The sequence below is a fragment of the Stomoxys calcitrans genome, chromosome 1 (assembly GCF_963082655.1).
Source record: "Stomoxys calcitrans chromosome 1, idStoCalc2.1, whole genome shotgun sequence".
Classification (NCBI taxonomy): Eukaryota; Metazoa; Arthropoda; class Insecta; order Diptera; family Muscidae; genus Stomoxys; species Stomoxys calcitrans.
In genome coordinates, this window is record NC_081552.1 from 137,191,333 (window position 1) to 137,208,658 (window position 17,326).

The 17,326-nt window shown below is 45.0% G+C and overlaps 1 protein-coding gene across 1 annotated transcript in view; it reads left to right on the forward strand.

Moving 5' to 3' along the window:
* Positions 1 to 328: 328 nt before the first annotated feature.
* The window catches only part of LOC106088933 (uncharacterized), an 80,909-nt gene continuing 63,911 nt past the window's right edge, over positions 329 to 17,326 (forward strand). The window contains exon 1 of the mRNA XM_013254648.2: positions 329 to 585. Within this exon, the coding sequence (XP_013110102.2) occupies positions 459 to 585 (127 nt within the window). The 5' untranslated portion in view covers positions 329 to 458. The remainder of the gene's footprint in view (positions 586 to 17,326) is intronic.

The window sequence follows — 17,326 nt, forward strand, 5'->3', positions numbered from 1 at the left end:
GCTTAAGCTTCTCGTGATAGCAATGAACACTTCTCAGGTCGGACCTCAATGTTTCAGCCTATGTGATGCTCACATATCCCGTCCCGGGCAAAATATTTAGTAGCGACATAAAGTTTAATTTAATTGCTAAATTAATCAAATGTTCATGAAATGGGCCCCAATCAACTGTTTCAATGACGTTGTCTTTGTTGTGTGTATTGTTTGACTTTTGTTTGTGTTCTGGCAAAGAATAGTCAGTCGGATTTAAAAATAATTTAATATGAATTTTCGCTGCGAAAGAAACGAACATAAAACAACGTGGTATATGCCAATGACACTGCGTCTGGTTGCTTCGTCTAACACAGGCTCGTATTCTCTATAGATAGACGCCTTGTGAAATCGATAGTGTTGTATGTCGTTGTTTATAGAGCTTTATTATTTTAAAGCAAAAATTTTCAATAAATTTTAAACTGGAAAGGATGCCACCTCCAAGACCGCGAAGTATCGGGTGTAATACGGGAATTGCTCCAGTTAGGCCAAATCCTAATACACCAATGTCAGAACGGCAGCAAATGGCCCTCTTAATGCAGATGACCTCTTCTTCAGGTATTACAAGAAATCATGAACACTTGTCATTAAGAAACAATAAAACGCTTAAATATATTTTAATCAGCCTTATTAAGTATGGAGCAATCGAATTTTCTTCTATTGTTCCCATTGTTGTTCTGGGCTAAGTTCGATTTTTCATCTTAAACGTGGACTTTTCCTTTGTTTTTCTTGCGAGGCGGGCTTTTTTTTGTGGGTTGAATATGGTGATGACGTTTAGGCACCAAAAGCCAGGTTATAAAAGATCGATGCAGACTCGAACTATATCAGAGATGAGACGAAGGTATAAACCCTGATAAAAGAGCTTGAAGTTGAAATCAAGATAGTCCTCAACCGCACATCCATGCAAGGACTAGATAAAGAGTGATGGGCGTCGTGTGTATAGTATTTCGGCCGCTGCAAAATGAATCGCATCCAATGAGTAAAACGTAGTGTGTGCAAGTAAAAAAAAAAATAAAACATCCATAGGCATCTGTATTATATGTATTTTATGTGATTTAATTAAGTTAATCGATCGCATACTTAAACATATGCTCGATATCGTCACATTATATCATAGTAGATACTTAAAAAAGCAAATCCCACATTAAAATTCCAAGAGGGACAATAGTCATCACAACGAAATTCCATCTTCAGTGATCTTTGTATAAATCAGTGTTCTTCGTCTTCAAAATGCTTCCATAATCAACATGGAAATCAATTTTTTTTGAATTGTGAGTAGTTGAATGGCGATGCTTATCAGGCATCAAAAGCCAGGTTATAAAACGTTCTGAATGTAGACCCAAACTACATTCCAAGTAAATAGCATCTCGTATACTCCAAGACATCGGAGTACGTTGTCAACAATATACTGGTTCAGGAAGCAATGGAAACCAAGCAACTCCAAGGCCAGGTGTGAGTGGTGTAAAGTAGTAGCTACTTCTTAAGCAGACCTGCTGCTATAAATAGAAAAAACGTTTGATATTTGAAAAACAATATCGCAGGGGTTTCATATAAATTCCAAAAATTGACATCCATACCAGAAAACTGGCATTTGTATAACAAGTCTATAATGTTGTTGTTGTTGTTGTTGTTGTTGTTGTTGTTGTAGCAGTTTATTGTGTACTATCTTTCGTCTGCTTGATTCTGTTGAGTGTCAAGACCCAGGAACTCCGCGACTAAGATGGGGTGCGTCCACAGGGATCTGGGTCTGAGTCGAGTGGGTCTGGCCGGGCAGTTAAACAGGTGACGTGTATCGTGCGGTCCCTGGTTACAGTCGGGACATACATCTTGCACATCGGCATCAATCCTAGCTCTGTGGGAATTGAGGCGGCTGCATCTGCCGGAACGTAATTGAGCCAGAATCATTCTGGTTTGCCGGGGGAGGTCGATTTCTTCGGGTGCAATGGGTGGCGGTCGTTCTCCAAGGACTACATTCACCCGGTAGCCAGTTAACGCGTCTGCTACCGTGTCTGCATGAATGTTGTTCAGACCCGCTTGATATGCCGCTTGATCTAGAGGTTCTCTCTTGTAGCGCTGGACCTCACGCTCTAGATCATGTAGATCTACCTTAAGGCTTCTGGGCGGTGGGTATCTATCCACAAGATGATGATTTGGATGATTTCTGCGATAACAGCCCAAAAGGTATTGCTTAGACAGCATGTAGTTATGTCTTCGTACTGGTAGGATCTTTGTCTCCTGGTGGAGGTGGTCCACATGAGAACTAAGGAGGCAGCCCGTCGCAGTTCGGAGGGCGGCATTCTGACAGATCTGAATATTATTCCACTGCGTGTCACAAAGCTGACGTGACCACACTGGCGCTGCATAACTTACCACAGACCGGCCAATTGCTTTGTACGTGGTCAACAAGGTTTCTTTGTCTGCACCCCAAGTGCTGCCAGCGAGTGACTTGAGGACCTTGTTTCTACTTTTGACTTTATTGCAGATTGCTGTGGCATGTGGGGAGAAAGTGTAGGAGCTGTCAAATGTGACGCCAAGTATTTTGGGACACTTGATGGTCGGAATCAATTCTCCATCGACCATCACAGTCAGCTCAGAATTCACCTCACGCGTATTTGTAGTGAACAGTGTGGCTGAAGATTTGGTGGCGGATATCTCCAGATTTCTTGCAGCGAAATATGAGGCAAGCTCGTTGAGGTAGACGTTCAACCTATCGCAGATGTCATCAATGGGTGGGGGGCCTGATGCCAAGATCGTACAGTCGTCCGCATATGATACGATCTCTATGCTGTCTGGAGGAGGTGGGATGGAGGATAGGTAGGGGTTAAACAGAGCCGGAGATATCACCCCGCCTTGGGGAACTCCCTGTTTCACTCTACGGTGTTTTGACTTCTTATCCCTAAATTCCACAAATGACTGGCGGCCACACAGATAATTCGCGACCCAACGTTTAAGGCCTGGCTGGAGGGAAGTGTTGGCGATGTCCTCAAATAATTTGGCATGGCTGACCGTGTCGAATGCCTTCGATAGGTCCAATGCCTCGAGGACCGTCCTGGCCTGGGTTGATTGAAGCCACGGCAAATGTGTGTGGTGATGGCATGCAAAGCTGTTGTTGTGCTGTGCAGTCTCCGAAATCCGTGTTGATGCTCGGCGAATGGAAATTCTCCTACGAGGCTCGGGAGGAGTAATGCCTCAAGCGTCTTAGCCACTGGTGAGAGAAGGGAGATCGGTCTGTACGACTCCCCCAAACTCGGGTCTTTACCAGGCTTCAGTAGCGGGATCACTCTGCCCATTTTCCAGACATCGGGAACTATAAGAGTGTTCAATGACAGGTTAAGGACAGTGGTAAGGTACTCAACTCCAGGTAAATCCAGGTTCTTCAGCATCAATGTAGAGATTCCGTCGGGGCCCAACGCCTTGGAAGATTTGGCGCCACGGATGACATTCGTAACTTCGCCCACGGTAAATTGTGATGGCTGTTCATCGGCTCGGAGACCACGAATACGGCGAATGGCTCTCCTCCTTGCCCTGTCTCTCTCGGGATGCACGATAAATTGACGGTTGAACAACCTGGCGCATCTCTTCGGATCAGTCACGGTTAACTCGCCAAAAGTGACTGAGGTCCTGTCGTCCCGTCTACCGGGGTTCGAGAGAGACTTAACAGTGGCCCACAATTTGCCTGCACCGGTGCCTAAGTTACATTGCTCCAAGTGTTCCAGCCACAAATTCCGCTTATGTTCGTTGACTACCCTGTTTATTTCCAGATTCAGCTCGCTGATTCTGGGGTTAGCGGGGTCCATAGCACGAATCCCATCACGCTTGTCTGCGAGTACCACTGCTTGCGCCGGGAAATTGGGTCGCACTTGCGGTATTCGACCGGCTGGTATAAAGCGAGCGGCTGCTGCGTTGATGATGTCTCGGAATTTCCTCTCGGCCACAAGCACATCAGAGGGGGATGGCAGTTCATTGAAGCGGCGATTGGTATACTCTCTGAAGCCAGTCCAATTGGCCTTCTTGTAGTTGATGAACGTTCGGCGCTCAGAGGTTATGAAGTCGGGTGGTCGGCCGATGGTGAGGATTATGGGGAGGTGGTCTGACCCCAAAGAGATGACGGCTTGCCAGGATACGTCACTCAGGAGATCAGGGGATGCGATTGAGATGTCTGGCGAGCTGCTGCACCTCCTCGTAATCCTAGTGGGGGCATCCTCATTCACCGTGCAAAACGTGGAGCTATCTATCTGCTCTGCCAAAGCTATGCCACGCTGGTCGTTGCCTAGGGGAGAATGCCATGACGAGTGATGTGCATTGAAATCCCTCAGAACCAGACGACTATGGCCAGATAGCAACCCACTTATGTCGGGGCTGTAGGCCTGGCCATTAATCGGGACACAGCTGCCAACCGGCGGTATATACACGTTGTATATCTCTATCTCGGCAGTACCAGACTTGACTGCTACCCCCATACATTCCATGTATGGGTCACTAGCGTCAAGCGCAGGCGAGATAGGTCTATACTGCACGGAATGGTGTATAACGAAGGCCAATCCCCCACCTCCATTCCTTGAGCGATCCTTACGTAGCACATTGTAGCCGTGACAACTGTGCAAGCTGCAGGTGTTAGTCAGCTTTGTCTCCTGGATCGCTGCGACCGATATGCTCTTCCGACTCATAAAATCCACAATCTCATCAATCTTGCCTCGCAGTCCATTGCAGTTTAACTGCAGGAACGATACATTTCCCGACACTGGCCTGGCAATAGTAGGGCTAGGATGCTGTCTTTGCATAAATTGTCGTACGGGAGAGGTCGGGGGGGTCACATAGTCCGACGACGAGGACGCCGAAGGCGACGACGGCGACGCTTGTGACCCACTGCTGGCTATGTTCGCACAGCACCTAGCGACATAGCCAGTATGACTATACTCCCGTAGCGAGGTTAGGCCAGAGCAAGAACGGAAATGTACCCACTCCAAGCACCTGTTACACCTCACCGACACTGACCGATGATGAAGGCGGTTCTGGCAAACGGAACAGAACCAGGGTCCGGGGTTCTTTTCAATCCCGGCACGGACCAAAAGCATACGGAGAAGGCACTCCGGGATGTGCCTCTCCCATGACGAAAAAAGACGAACACGTACACTTGTTGTTGTATAACCGATCGCATACTCAAACGTATGCTAGTTATATATCACAGTCCATATCACAGCTTTATCGAAAATCCCTTTATATACTAGATCAGGGATTGAATTCATCATATATCAATGTTCGCTTCCAATATGAAAGCTTCAAACCTATATATATATATCAGGATCCTTTGTCTTCAGTAAGCTTTCGAAATCTTTGTGGCAGTTGAAAAAATTGTATTTCATTCTGGGCACATCGGATTTTAAACACTCAAAAATGGCATGATAGCTGGTCCCAGTTTTCCAGCACCTGTCACATATAGGTGTGGAAATCACTCCAATCTTATGGAGGTACACTTTATCGCACGTATGACTCGTGTATAGTCTATTTATGGTTTTTGTTTCGATCGAGTTAAGATTCATCTTGAGAAACCAAGGTTTCTAGCGACATCCTTATACAGACGATAGAAAGACTGCCTTTCTCGCTCGAGGTCCCATAAAAAATTCCATTCCAATTTATCCATAACTGTTGTTTTATTACATTCAGCGCTTGCTTATGTGATAGCTTCATATCCAGAGGTGCATCACTATCAATTGACAGTTCAGCGATTTCATCTACTTTTTCATTGAAATCAATTCCAGAATGACCCGGAACCCAGATAACATGACAGACCTGAATATTGGACAGATTCACTCTTTGATGAAATAGGGAGGCAAAATAATCCATAATCTTCTCATTTCCCAGCACCTCGCAGGCCGCAAGGCTATCTGTAAACAAGACACACTTCTCATACTCATCTTCAATGGCTATCTCAGGAGCCTTGTATAAAGCGCAAAGCTCCCCAAATATCGAGGATGCTCTGAAATCCAATTTAGAGTAAAACTTGTGCCCAAGCGTGGGCACAAAAACCCCGCATCCAATTGCAAGTCTTGATACTGAGGCATCTGTGGCAAAAATCATAAAACCACTTTCTTCATATTCATAAAATTCTTGATAGTATATCCTTAGGAGTATTCTTTTTCCCTGCTGACAATTGGTTGAATTTTACAGAAAACTTTTTAGAGGTTACCAAGTATCTGACGTCCCCCACCCGGTGAAATACGTCTTCAAATTCATTGTAAGTGTGACTATAAGTACAGTGTATGGCATTTGTCAGGATTAAAGGACAGGTTCAAACGTTTGCATTTTTCCCAAAAAAGTGCAGCTTTGCCTCTGAGGTTCATCAGCGCCAAGTCATAGTTCCGATTAAAGGACAACAGTATGAAATCATCTGCATATTGGAAGACTAAGGCGTTCCCATCTTGCTAAGAGTGCAGCCGAGCTGTATAGAAATTGAATAATAACGGAGAAAGGCAGTTGCCTTGCGGAATACCGTTTCTGATAATCACTTCATCTTTGCCCATCCTTTAAACTCTAGATGAGATAGAGTTATGGATCCAGCAACAGTAGGATCTAGTTTTAGTAATATATCATGCAACATCCCAATGTCTACACAATTGTAGGCATTGCTAATGTCCAAGGATAACATCACAACTTTGAAGATATTAGTCTTAAGAATGGCAATTCTATGCGGCAACTCATTCAAACGCGTATTGGTTGACCTGTCCTTAAAATACGCAAAGTATCTGTCAGGCACTACTCTATGGGACCTCATAAAGTCCACCAACCTTTCCTTGACCATCAGATTAATACATTTCAAAAAGACCGATATAAGTGAGATCGATCTGAAGCTGGTAATCCCATTGTAGTCTTTGTTCGTTTTTGGAATTGAAATTATCCTTCAGTTGTCAGCCAAATTGTTAACCAAGAAGGAATTGTTCAGAGCCGTTAAGATCGCTCGCTTGGAGATACCAGGTAGCACCTTCAGCATAGCATAGGTAATGCCATCCCTCGCTCACAATCCATTATATCCGTTCTTGGCTGGTCGAGCACACCCGAAACCTGATTCTTGATACACTGCAAGTATTCTCTGTTTTTCTCCTCATTCCATATAGGCCTCTGTGGATTCATCCTTCCTCTAACAAATTGCAAATTTTGCCCATGGACATTCCACTAAGGAACAGGGGCAAACTTCTCACATATCAATGAGTGCAGTCCGATTCAAGTTTTAAGCTCAATGATAAGGGGCCTCCTTTTTATAGGCGGACATGCTAACCTCTGCGCTACGGTGCCTCCTTCCTCTAACATTATTTATAAATCTCCAAGCATTCCTTGTGTTGGGAGTTATGTTACTTCGTTGATTTTGTTGAGAAAACTTACATTTTTCGCCTCAGCTATTTTCTTTTTTCACATCTCAACATCCTTTCTTGCAGATTCAAGGTTCTCATAACTTGGGTATTTCTTGGCCTTCTTTGTAGCAGCCATTTGCCTTCTAAAGATCATTCTTAGTTCCTCAGTCCACCAGAACTGGGTGCTCGAGATTTATCAATGTCACACATAGCATAGCCAACTTCACCTAGAGACTGCATAAGTTTCTTCCTTGACAAAAACCTAATTTTCTTCTCACCAGTGTACTCAATATCAACTGTTGTGGGGAAATGTCTACTGCCTCCCAGGTATCCTTGTCCAGACTCCCACGATCCAGCCAAGTCAACTCCGATTCCTTTCAAAAAGAAAGGACCACACTTGCCAAAACGTCGAGGGGTAAGGATGATGGAAAATACACCGAAGCAATCACCACATTCTTTCTTAGGCTTGTCGTTTTAGCTATAAGTATATGAAACTCAGAGTCATACATAATGTTGGCAAATCTTATGCATTTCTTGAAAACAATGGCTACACCTCCATATCCATCAGATCTAAAAAGTTGTAACAAGTTGAAGTAAGCAATTTTATTGCTCTCAGAGAAGATCTCAGAGAGTACAACATTGCCAAAATCTTATTCTTACTTAATGACTGCACATTATACTGTAGAATCTTCAACATGACTACAATTGGATATAGATATACTGCTACTTAGGACTACTTAGGAGACCAGTTAAGTCGCAGACGGCTGAGACTCGTAAACATTAGCATTTGCATCTGAACCCCAGGCCTATGAAAATAAGGCTTCTTTGTTCTCTTCAAAACTGAGTTAAAAATGTAGGGTGTGAAGATCTCATTCACCTTCTTGTCCTTGCTGTCCTTATAGCCATTGGAAGGTTTGTTCATCTTTCTGCTTCCCATTAGCTAAAACCTCCCGTTTTGCCATCTTATTAGTCATGATCTTAATGGTCTCTACTTCTTTTTGCCCGATCGGGCAAACATCCATATCATTCGCCACTTCGACCTGCACCCTCGCCTGGTTTGCCCTAGCCTTCCGCACTGTCTCACTGCCGGATAAAAAGTTCTTACACTCAAGACTGTTCTTTTGAAGATTATCCATTTTAGGCGATCATCACCTGCAAATCCCACCTTAACCGTCTCAGTCGGATGATAAACATTGGGGTCATTCACATCCCTCCTAGTAAATCTTATCACAAAAGTAATCTTGTTACCTGATGTAGAATTAGACATAATTTCCTCCTCTGAATAACAAAGGTGAACATCCCTGACAACCCCAAAAGTTTGAATAAAGTTACGGGGCACAAAAGGCCTCAACTTTCTCTTCCTCAACTCATCATTGTCAAGGAATTTGTTTGCAGACTGCCAATCTTCAAACGTCAGCTTGTATAAAGTGACAGCTATTGCCACAACCTTTTTAATCATTTGGAACCCTTCCGATCTTTTTATTTTTGAAATAAAATATAAACCATTTTTAATTTTTTATTGTTTACATTATCAGCCTCGGACGAATCAAATAGGACCAAGAACTCACCTGAATGCCCTGGGGTAAATCTTACATCCGCATCATTAATCCTTCTTTTCTTAGGGTCATTCGCATTACTTTCTTCACGCCTTCTTGTTTTTCTCATGTCTCCACCAGCTCTACCATCCACCTCCATAACATTCACACCACTTGTATCATTCAAATTAGCATAAATTGCACCAAACACCACAATTTCCATTTGCCACACCAAAATTTTTCCCAGCAGCCGCACCACCACTATTGCCAGCACTGATACCACCATAATTGTCCATAGCTAAAATATTTTCTTCGGATGTGGAATTTGTTAAATTTCTTTTCCTCCTGTTATTCATTTCCGTGTCTATACGACACACAATAAGCGTTTCCGAGGGTCCTGCCTCTAATCCATTTCACTCATGTCGGCCTCCAAACTGGCCAAAAACAACTCACGCCACCAAAAGTCAAACAGGAAGTGATTAGTGCATGGAAATCAAAAAAATTATAATCTCGTCGCAGATTATGAAACTTGACACACTGAAAAATAGCATGGTGTGTGGAGTCAGGTTTCCAGCACCTGTCGCAAATCGACTGTTTAAATAACATCAACGGTATCCCGAGTGTAGAGCCTTTTTTGCCTCTAAAAGGCCGCAATGCATGTTGAGAAACTATGAAACACAGAGCGTATGAAAAAAATGGCCTTTATTCACCGAAACCAAATCAAACCTGTCCACAATCTTGTTTTAATTGCGTTAAGAACCTCTTCATGAGACAGCTTAACATCCATTAAATTAAAAACATTAAAGTCAATGCCACAGTGGCCAGGTTGGCAGACAATGTCGCACAGTTTAATCCTGGACTGTTCAAGCTTACTGTTTTTGTTGTAGCAGAGTGTTGAACACTGAGGCGGCAGCCCTTGCCGATGAAGGAATCCATCGGGTCAATCCGGTACCAGCTGCCATGGGATTGTCAAGCTAACTGTGAAACAAAGAAGCAACATAATCATCAGTCTTTTCCTTCGCCAAAATCTTTGAAATAAAATTTGCACCCTAAGATAGGTACAAAAACTACACTTTCGGTTGTGTTCACAGCAATTGAGGCATCAGTGGAAAAAATATCATGCGGGTCTAGACAACATTCATGCAGACACGGTAGCAGATGCGGCAAATAGCTACCGGGTGAATGTAGTCCTTGGAGAAAGACCGCCTCGAGTTGCACCTGAAGAAATTGATCTCCCCCAGCAAACCAGAGTAGTTCTGTCTCAATTATGTTCCGGCGGATGCAGACGCCTCAATTCCTACCGAGCAAAGATTGATGCAGACGTGCAAGATAAATGTACCGATTGTGACCAGGGACCACACGACACACGTCACCTGTTTAACTGTCCAGCCAGACCCACTCGACTCAGGCAGATCTCTCTGGACGCACCTATCTTATTCGCAGTGTTCCTAGATCTGGACGCTCAACAGAATCAAGCAGGCGAAATATAGAACTCAACAAACTGCTCCAACAACAACAACATCAGTGGCAAAAACCATAAAACCACTATCTTTATACATTTTAAATTATCTGTTGTAGATCTGACGAACAACTTGTGCAGAAGTACACCGTTTTTTCACGATAATAGGTTAAGTTTGACCGAGTTTTTTTACCATATAAGAGATGTGCCCTACACGGTCAAAAATGTCTTAATTCGTAATATGGCTGTAACTGGACTTCCCCTTAATGTTGTCTGCCACAATATCATAGAGATCTTAATTACACATATGAATCCTATGCAGCTCTTTAGCCGTCAGAAACGCATCCCTCTGCTCAGGAGGTAGCTCATGAGCCAGGGCATAGATGTTATGTATAGGTGTAGATCTATGTACTATTGTAGTTAATCGTTCAATCTTTTTATTCACATACTGAGCGCTGTCGTTGTTTTCGAGTACTCCAATTTTTACCGCAAAAGACTTGAACTGTGAACATTTAAGGAGAATTTGGGATGCAATCCTCCCCGTAATGACGCCAAACTTTTCAGCTTGTTCACTCTACCCTGAACATCATTAGCAACATAATCATAATGATCCTTCACAGTTAAGAAGCAATTATTCTGCCAAGGAGCCGCATGTTGTTGTTGTAGCCACATTTTCATGTGCAGCATAGGTGAGCAAGCTCGTTCCGGTCCAAAGGACCGATCGCCGTGGAAACAGGGTGGCCATTGGTTGTTTAAAGGCGCTAATAACTCGCCTTGACATATCGAGTATCATAGGCAGTCAGTATTTGTAGAAGAGTCAGTGCCGCCCGGCCTCTCACTGAGAATCTCCGCTCGATACCGCTGATTGTTCGCGACTGCCATTGCAGCTACTCCGTATGGAGCATTTCACTATTCGCAACATGTGGACGCGCCCGGTAGCTCGCAGCTAAGCTTCTCGTTACATCAATGAACACCACACAGATTGGACCTCAATGTTCCAGCCTGTGTGGTGCTCACAACTATCCCGTGCCGAGTTGTTGAAGCAGTTTGTTGTGTTCTATCTTTGGTCTGCTTGATTCGGTTGAGTGTCAAGATCCAGGAACTCTGTGGCTAAGATGTGGTGCGTCCAGAGGGATCCGTGTCTAAATCGATTGGGCCTGGCTGGGCAGTTAAACAGGTGACATGTATCGTGTGGTCCCTGGTCGCAATCTTGCACGTCTGCATCAATCCTTGCTCTATAGAAATTGAGGCGGCCGCATCTCCCGGAACGTAATAGGGCAATAACTACTCTGGTTTTGCCGGGGGAGATCAATTTCTTCAGGTGCAACTGAAGGCCGTCGTTCTCCAAGTTCTACATTCTACAGTCCGGCATTGCATAACTTACCACAGACCGGCCCAATCTCATGGCAGCCGGTTGTACGTACCGGATTGACACGATGGAGTTCTTCATCGACAAGGGCTGCCGCCTCAGTGTATAACTCACGGCTACAACAACGATGGAACCCTCATCGGCAAGGGCTTCCACCTCAGTGTACGCGTTCGTCTTTTTTCGTCATGTGAGAGGCACATCCCGGAGTGCCTTCTCCGCAAGCTTCTGGTCCGTGCCGGGATTGAAAAGAACCCTGGTTCTGTTCGGATTGCCAGAACCGCCTCCACCATCGGTCTTCCTCTGGCCTCACTTCACTACGGGAGTATAGTCATACTGGTTATGTCGTAAGGTGCTGTGCGAACATAGCCAGCAGTGGGTCACAAGCGTCGTCGTCGTCGCCTTCTGCTTCCTCGTCGTTGGACTATGTGACAAGCCAAGCCAAGCTTACAACCCCGACATAAGTGGGTTACTATCTGGTCATAATCGTCTGGTTCTAGGGGACTTTAATGCGCATCACACTTCATTCTCCATGCATTCTCCCCTTGGTAACGACCAGCGTGGCATAGCTCTGGCAGAGCAGATTGCAAGCTCAACGTTTTGCACGATGAATGAGGATGCCCCCACTAGGATTACGAGATGGCGAGGTGCAGCAGCTCGCCAGACATCTCTATTACATCCCCTGATCACCTGAGTGACGTATCCTGGCAATCCGTCATCTCTTTGGGGTGAGACCACCTCCCCATAATTCTCACCATCGACGGAACACCCTACTTCCAAACTCTGAGTGCTGGACGTTTATCAATCATAAGAAGCCCGAATGGGCTGGCTTCAGAGAGTATATCAATCGCCGCTTCAGTGAACTGCCACCCCCTCTCGGATGTGCTAGTGGCTGAGAGGAAATTCCGAAACATCATTAACGCAGCAGCCGGTCGAACACCCCAATTGCGGTCCAATTTCCCGGCGCAAGCAGTGGTACTCGCAGACGAGCGAGATGGGATTCGTGGTATGAACCCCACTAACCCCAGAATCAGCGAGCTGAATCTGGAAATAAGCAGGGTAATCAACGAACATAAGCGGAATTTGTGGCTGGAACACTTTGAGCAATGTAACTTAGGCACCGGTGTAGGCAAACTGTGATCTACTGTTAAGTCACACTCGAACCACGGTAGACGGGATGAATGGACCTCAGTCACTTTTGGCAAAATAACCGTGACTTATACGAAGAGATGCGCCAGGTTGTTCAACCGTCAATTTATTGTGCATTCCCAGAGTGACGGGGCAAGAAGGAGGGCCATTCGCCGTATTCGTGGTCACCGAGCCGATGAACAGCCATCACAATTTACCGTGGATGAAGTTACGAATGTCATCCGTGGCGCAAATCATCTAAGGCGTTGGGCCCCGACGGAATCTCTGATGTTGAAGAATCTGAAATCACCAGGAGTTAAGTACCTTACTACTGTCCTCAACCTGTCTTTGAACACTCTTATAGTTCCCGATGTCTGGAAAATGGACAGAGTGATCCCGCTACTGAAGCCTGAAAAGGACCCGAGTTTAGGGGAGTCGTATAGACGGATCTCCCTTCACTCACCAATGGCAAAGACGCTTGAGGCATTACTCCTCCCGAGCCTCGTAGGAGAATTTCCATTCGTCGAGCATCAACATGGATTTCGAAGACTGAATAGCACAACAACAGCATTGCATGAATTGAATGAACCGCATCTTCCGTTTGGCCATTAATAACCAATAGTTTTGTTGCTGGACTTAGCAAAATTGTATGACATTTTTCAGGATTGAAGGGCGAGTTCAAGTCCCGACATTTGTCCCAAAAACGTATAGCTTTCCTTTTAAAATTTCGACATGCCAAATCAAAATCCCTATAGAAGGACATGATTGTAAAGTCATCCGCAATCAGGGTACTATTTACAATCCTCCAAGTGTATAGATTGAAAAAACAGAGGTGACAGGCAGCTGGCTTGTGGAATGCCATTTTTGGCGCTCTTGACCCAATTTCAGCACTTTGCGAGATAAATAATTAAAGATCCAATGAAAATAGGATTTCTCGATCGTTATAATCCTTGTTAGGCTAAGGGATTGGAACAATGCTAATTATACGCCAGTTGTGACTGATAGATTCAGAAAAGATTTGTTCAAAGCAGTAGGTAAAGCTCACACTTTCGCGTCCACCCGCCGTACGCACGCGTTTGTTGTCCAAGACCTCGAATTCATCAAATTTAAAAGGATCAACAACATCACCCTCATCATCTGAGAACTGATTGTCTGATTGATCCACACAATCAACAACCTGACATTTAAATAGTTCCAAGTAGTCCTTATTTTTTCCTCGTTCCACATCGCTCTTTGGGAATTATTTCTGTCTCTAATGTTATAAACAAACAAACATTTTAAAGCATTTTTGGAGTAGGCTAGAAATGGACTCCAAAGACCCAATAGCTGCGGTGGTGACGTCAGACCGTAGCGTGTTGTCCTCCCCTTCTATAGTTGTGGGTGTCTTGGCACCTGTAGTCAAGAGTAATGCTTTAAGCGCACAACTAGTCGGCAGACTAATTTATGAGGAAGAGACGGATAAACCAGAGGGATGCACAGTTCGCCCCAAGCTTTTAAGTAAAGGTGGGTCCTTTAAAGTAAAGGTCCTCCTGAGTCTTCATGGAGGACTGTGTCTTCCAAAAGGATGCGACAGCCATCACGAAAGGGGAAGATGGTCGCTAAGGATGGTAAGGAGCAGCCCTTTTATGTCAGAGTGGCAAGGAAGCACAACAGAGATGAACTGACTTATGCAGTCATCAATATCGGCATTGCATCCGGTAGGATTCCACCAGATCATCGGTCCCAAGTAGAGGATGTGGTTACGATCGGATTTTCGAACATGTGTAGAACTCTGTAGAGGGTCCACCCATACAAACGATGAGCTGCGAGTATAGAGGGACATCTTTACGCTGCGTTTTGCGTCTGCGGAATGTATTGATACCGTTGAACAGCTCATCAGAGGTATCCATGCACCCTGGAGGGCGCAAAGCTCTACCTGGTGAGAAAGATGGATATACCCCAGTTCACAAAGGCGACGGTCTTCATCAAGGGACGGGCAGTAAATTTGCAACGGAACGCATGTTGTGATTTTTGGCCATGCAAAACCAAGATTTGGTCTCAGAGAAGTGGGAGGTCTTTCACGGGGAAGAGAAGGAGGAAGGAACTCTCCTTGTGCTTGGCATTGATCAAGTCTGCGTGACGAGGTTGGCTAAGAGTAAGGGCATGGCGCACTACGGGAGCAAGGCTGTCTTTTTCAAGATTGGGAAGACTAGGATAGGCAGAAATCCTAATATTGAGACATCAGGCCGTGCAGTGGCAGGTGACTCAATACCGCCCAACAAACAGGGAGCTGACGACGAGACAATCACGGCTTCTCTCAATATTGGAAAGACTAGGATAAGAAAAGATTCTAATTCTAAAATATCAGGCAGTGCAGTGGCGAGAGACCCAACACAGCCTAACAAACAAGAGTTGGCAAACAATCGATAATCGCAACATTTGATATTTTCGATAGTTTTAATAATAAATATCTATAGCATCGATACTATCGTTAATTTCCCATCACCTATATTTGAAACGAAAATGAGGAGTAAAAATAAGGAAATCGATTTATATAAAAGCAATACCAATGCAGGACCTCAGTCACTTTTGGCGAAATAACCGTGACTGATCCGAAGAGATGCGCCAGGTTGTTCAACCGCCAATTTATTGTGCATCCCGAGAGAGACAGGGCAAGGAGGAGAGCCATTCGCCGTATTCGTGGTCTCTGAGCCGATGAACAGCCATCACAATTTACCGTGGGCGAAGTTACGAATGTCATCCGTGGCGCCAAATCTTCTAAGACGTTGGGCCCCGACGGAATCTCCACATTGATGTTGAAGAATCTGGATTCACCTGGAGTTGAGTACCTTACCACTGTCCTCAACCTGTCATTGAACACTCTTATAGTTCCCGATGTCTGGAAAATGGGCAGAGTGATCCCGCTACTGAAGCCTGAAAAAGACCCGAGTTTGGGGGAGTCGTACAGACCGATCTCCCTTCTCTCACCAGTGGCGAAGACGCTTGAGGCATTACTCCTCCCGAGCCTCGTAAAAGAATTTCCATTCGCCGAGCATCAACATGGATTTCGGAGGCTACACAGCACAACAACAGCTTTGCATGCCATCACCACACACATTTGCCGTGGCTTCAATCAAACCAGGCCATGTGATAGGACGGTCCTCGTGGCACGACCTATCGAAGGCATTCGACACGGTCAACCATGCCAGACATCGCCAACTCGTCCCTCCAGCCAGGCCTGAAACGCTGGGTCGCGAATTATCTGTGTGGTCGCCAGTCATTTGTGGAATTTAGGGATAAGAAGTCGAGGCACCGTAGGGTGAAACAGGGAGTTCCCCAAGGTGGTGTGATATCTCCGGCACTGTTTAACCTCTACCTATCCTCCATATTCCACCTCCTCCAGACGGCATAGAGATCGTATCATATGCGGACGATTGTACGATCATGACATCAGGCCCCTCCACCCATTGATGACATCTGCGATAGGTTGAACGTCTACCTCAACGAACTTGCCTCATATTTCGCTGCAAGAAATCGAAAGATATCCGCCACCAAATCTTCAGCCACATTGTTCACTACAAATACGCGTGAGGTGAATACTGAGCTGACTGTGATGGTCGATGGAGAAATGATTCCGACCATCAAGTGTCCCAAAATACTTGGCGTCACATTTGACAGCTCTTACACATAAAGTCAAAAGTAGAAACAAAGTCCTTAAGTCACTTGCTGGCAGCACTTGGGGTGCAGACAAAGAAACCTTGTTGACCACGTACAAAGCAATTGGCCGGTCTGTGGTAAGTTGCAGCGCCAGTGTGGTCTCGTCAACTTTGTGACACGCAGTGGAATAATATTCAGATCTGTCACAATGCCGCCCTCCGAACTGCGACGGGCTGATTCCTCCGTTCTCATGTGGACCACCTCCATCAGGAGACAAAGATCTTACCAGTGCGAAGACATAACTACATGCTGTCTAAGCAATAACTTTTGGGCTGTTATCGCAGAGACCATCCAAATCATCATCTTGTAGATCTACATGATCTAGAGCGTGAGGTTCAGCGCTATAAGAGAGAACCTCTAGATCAAGCGGCTTATCAAGCAGGTCTAAACAACATTCATGCAGACTTGGTAGCAGATGCGGTAATTGGCTACCGGGTGAATGTAGTCCTTGGAGAACGAGTCTTGGAGTCTCGATCTTCTGCGCTCATTCTAAAATCTCTGACACCAAGTTTCGAGGTGTTTCCGACCACTTGATCTTTCCATCAGGCTTTTGGTCTTCCCGGTTTGCGTGTACCGCCGTGTTTGCCTTCAAAATACTTCTTTGCTGGAGCTTCTTCATCCTTAGTCTTGCTTAGTGTCGCAAAAAAACAAAAAAAAAACTTTTGCGATAAGATCCATCGGAAAAATTTCAATCGAAATTCTGTCAAAAAACTAAATATCGATAGTGCCATCGATATTTTGCAAACTCTGTAACAAACAGGGACCCGAC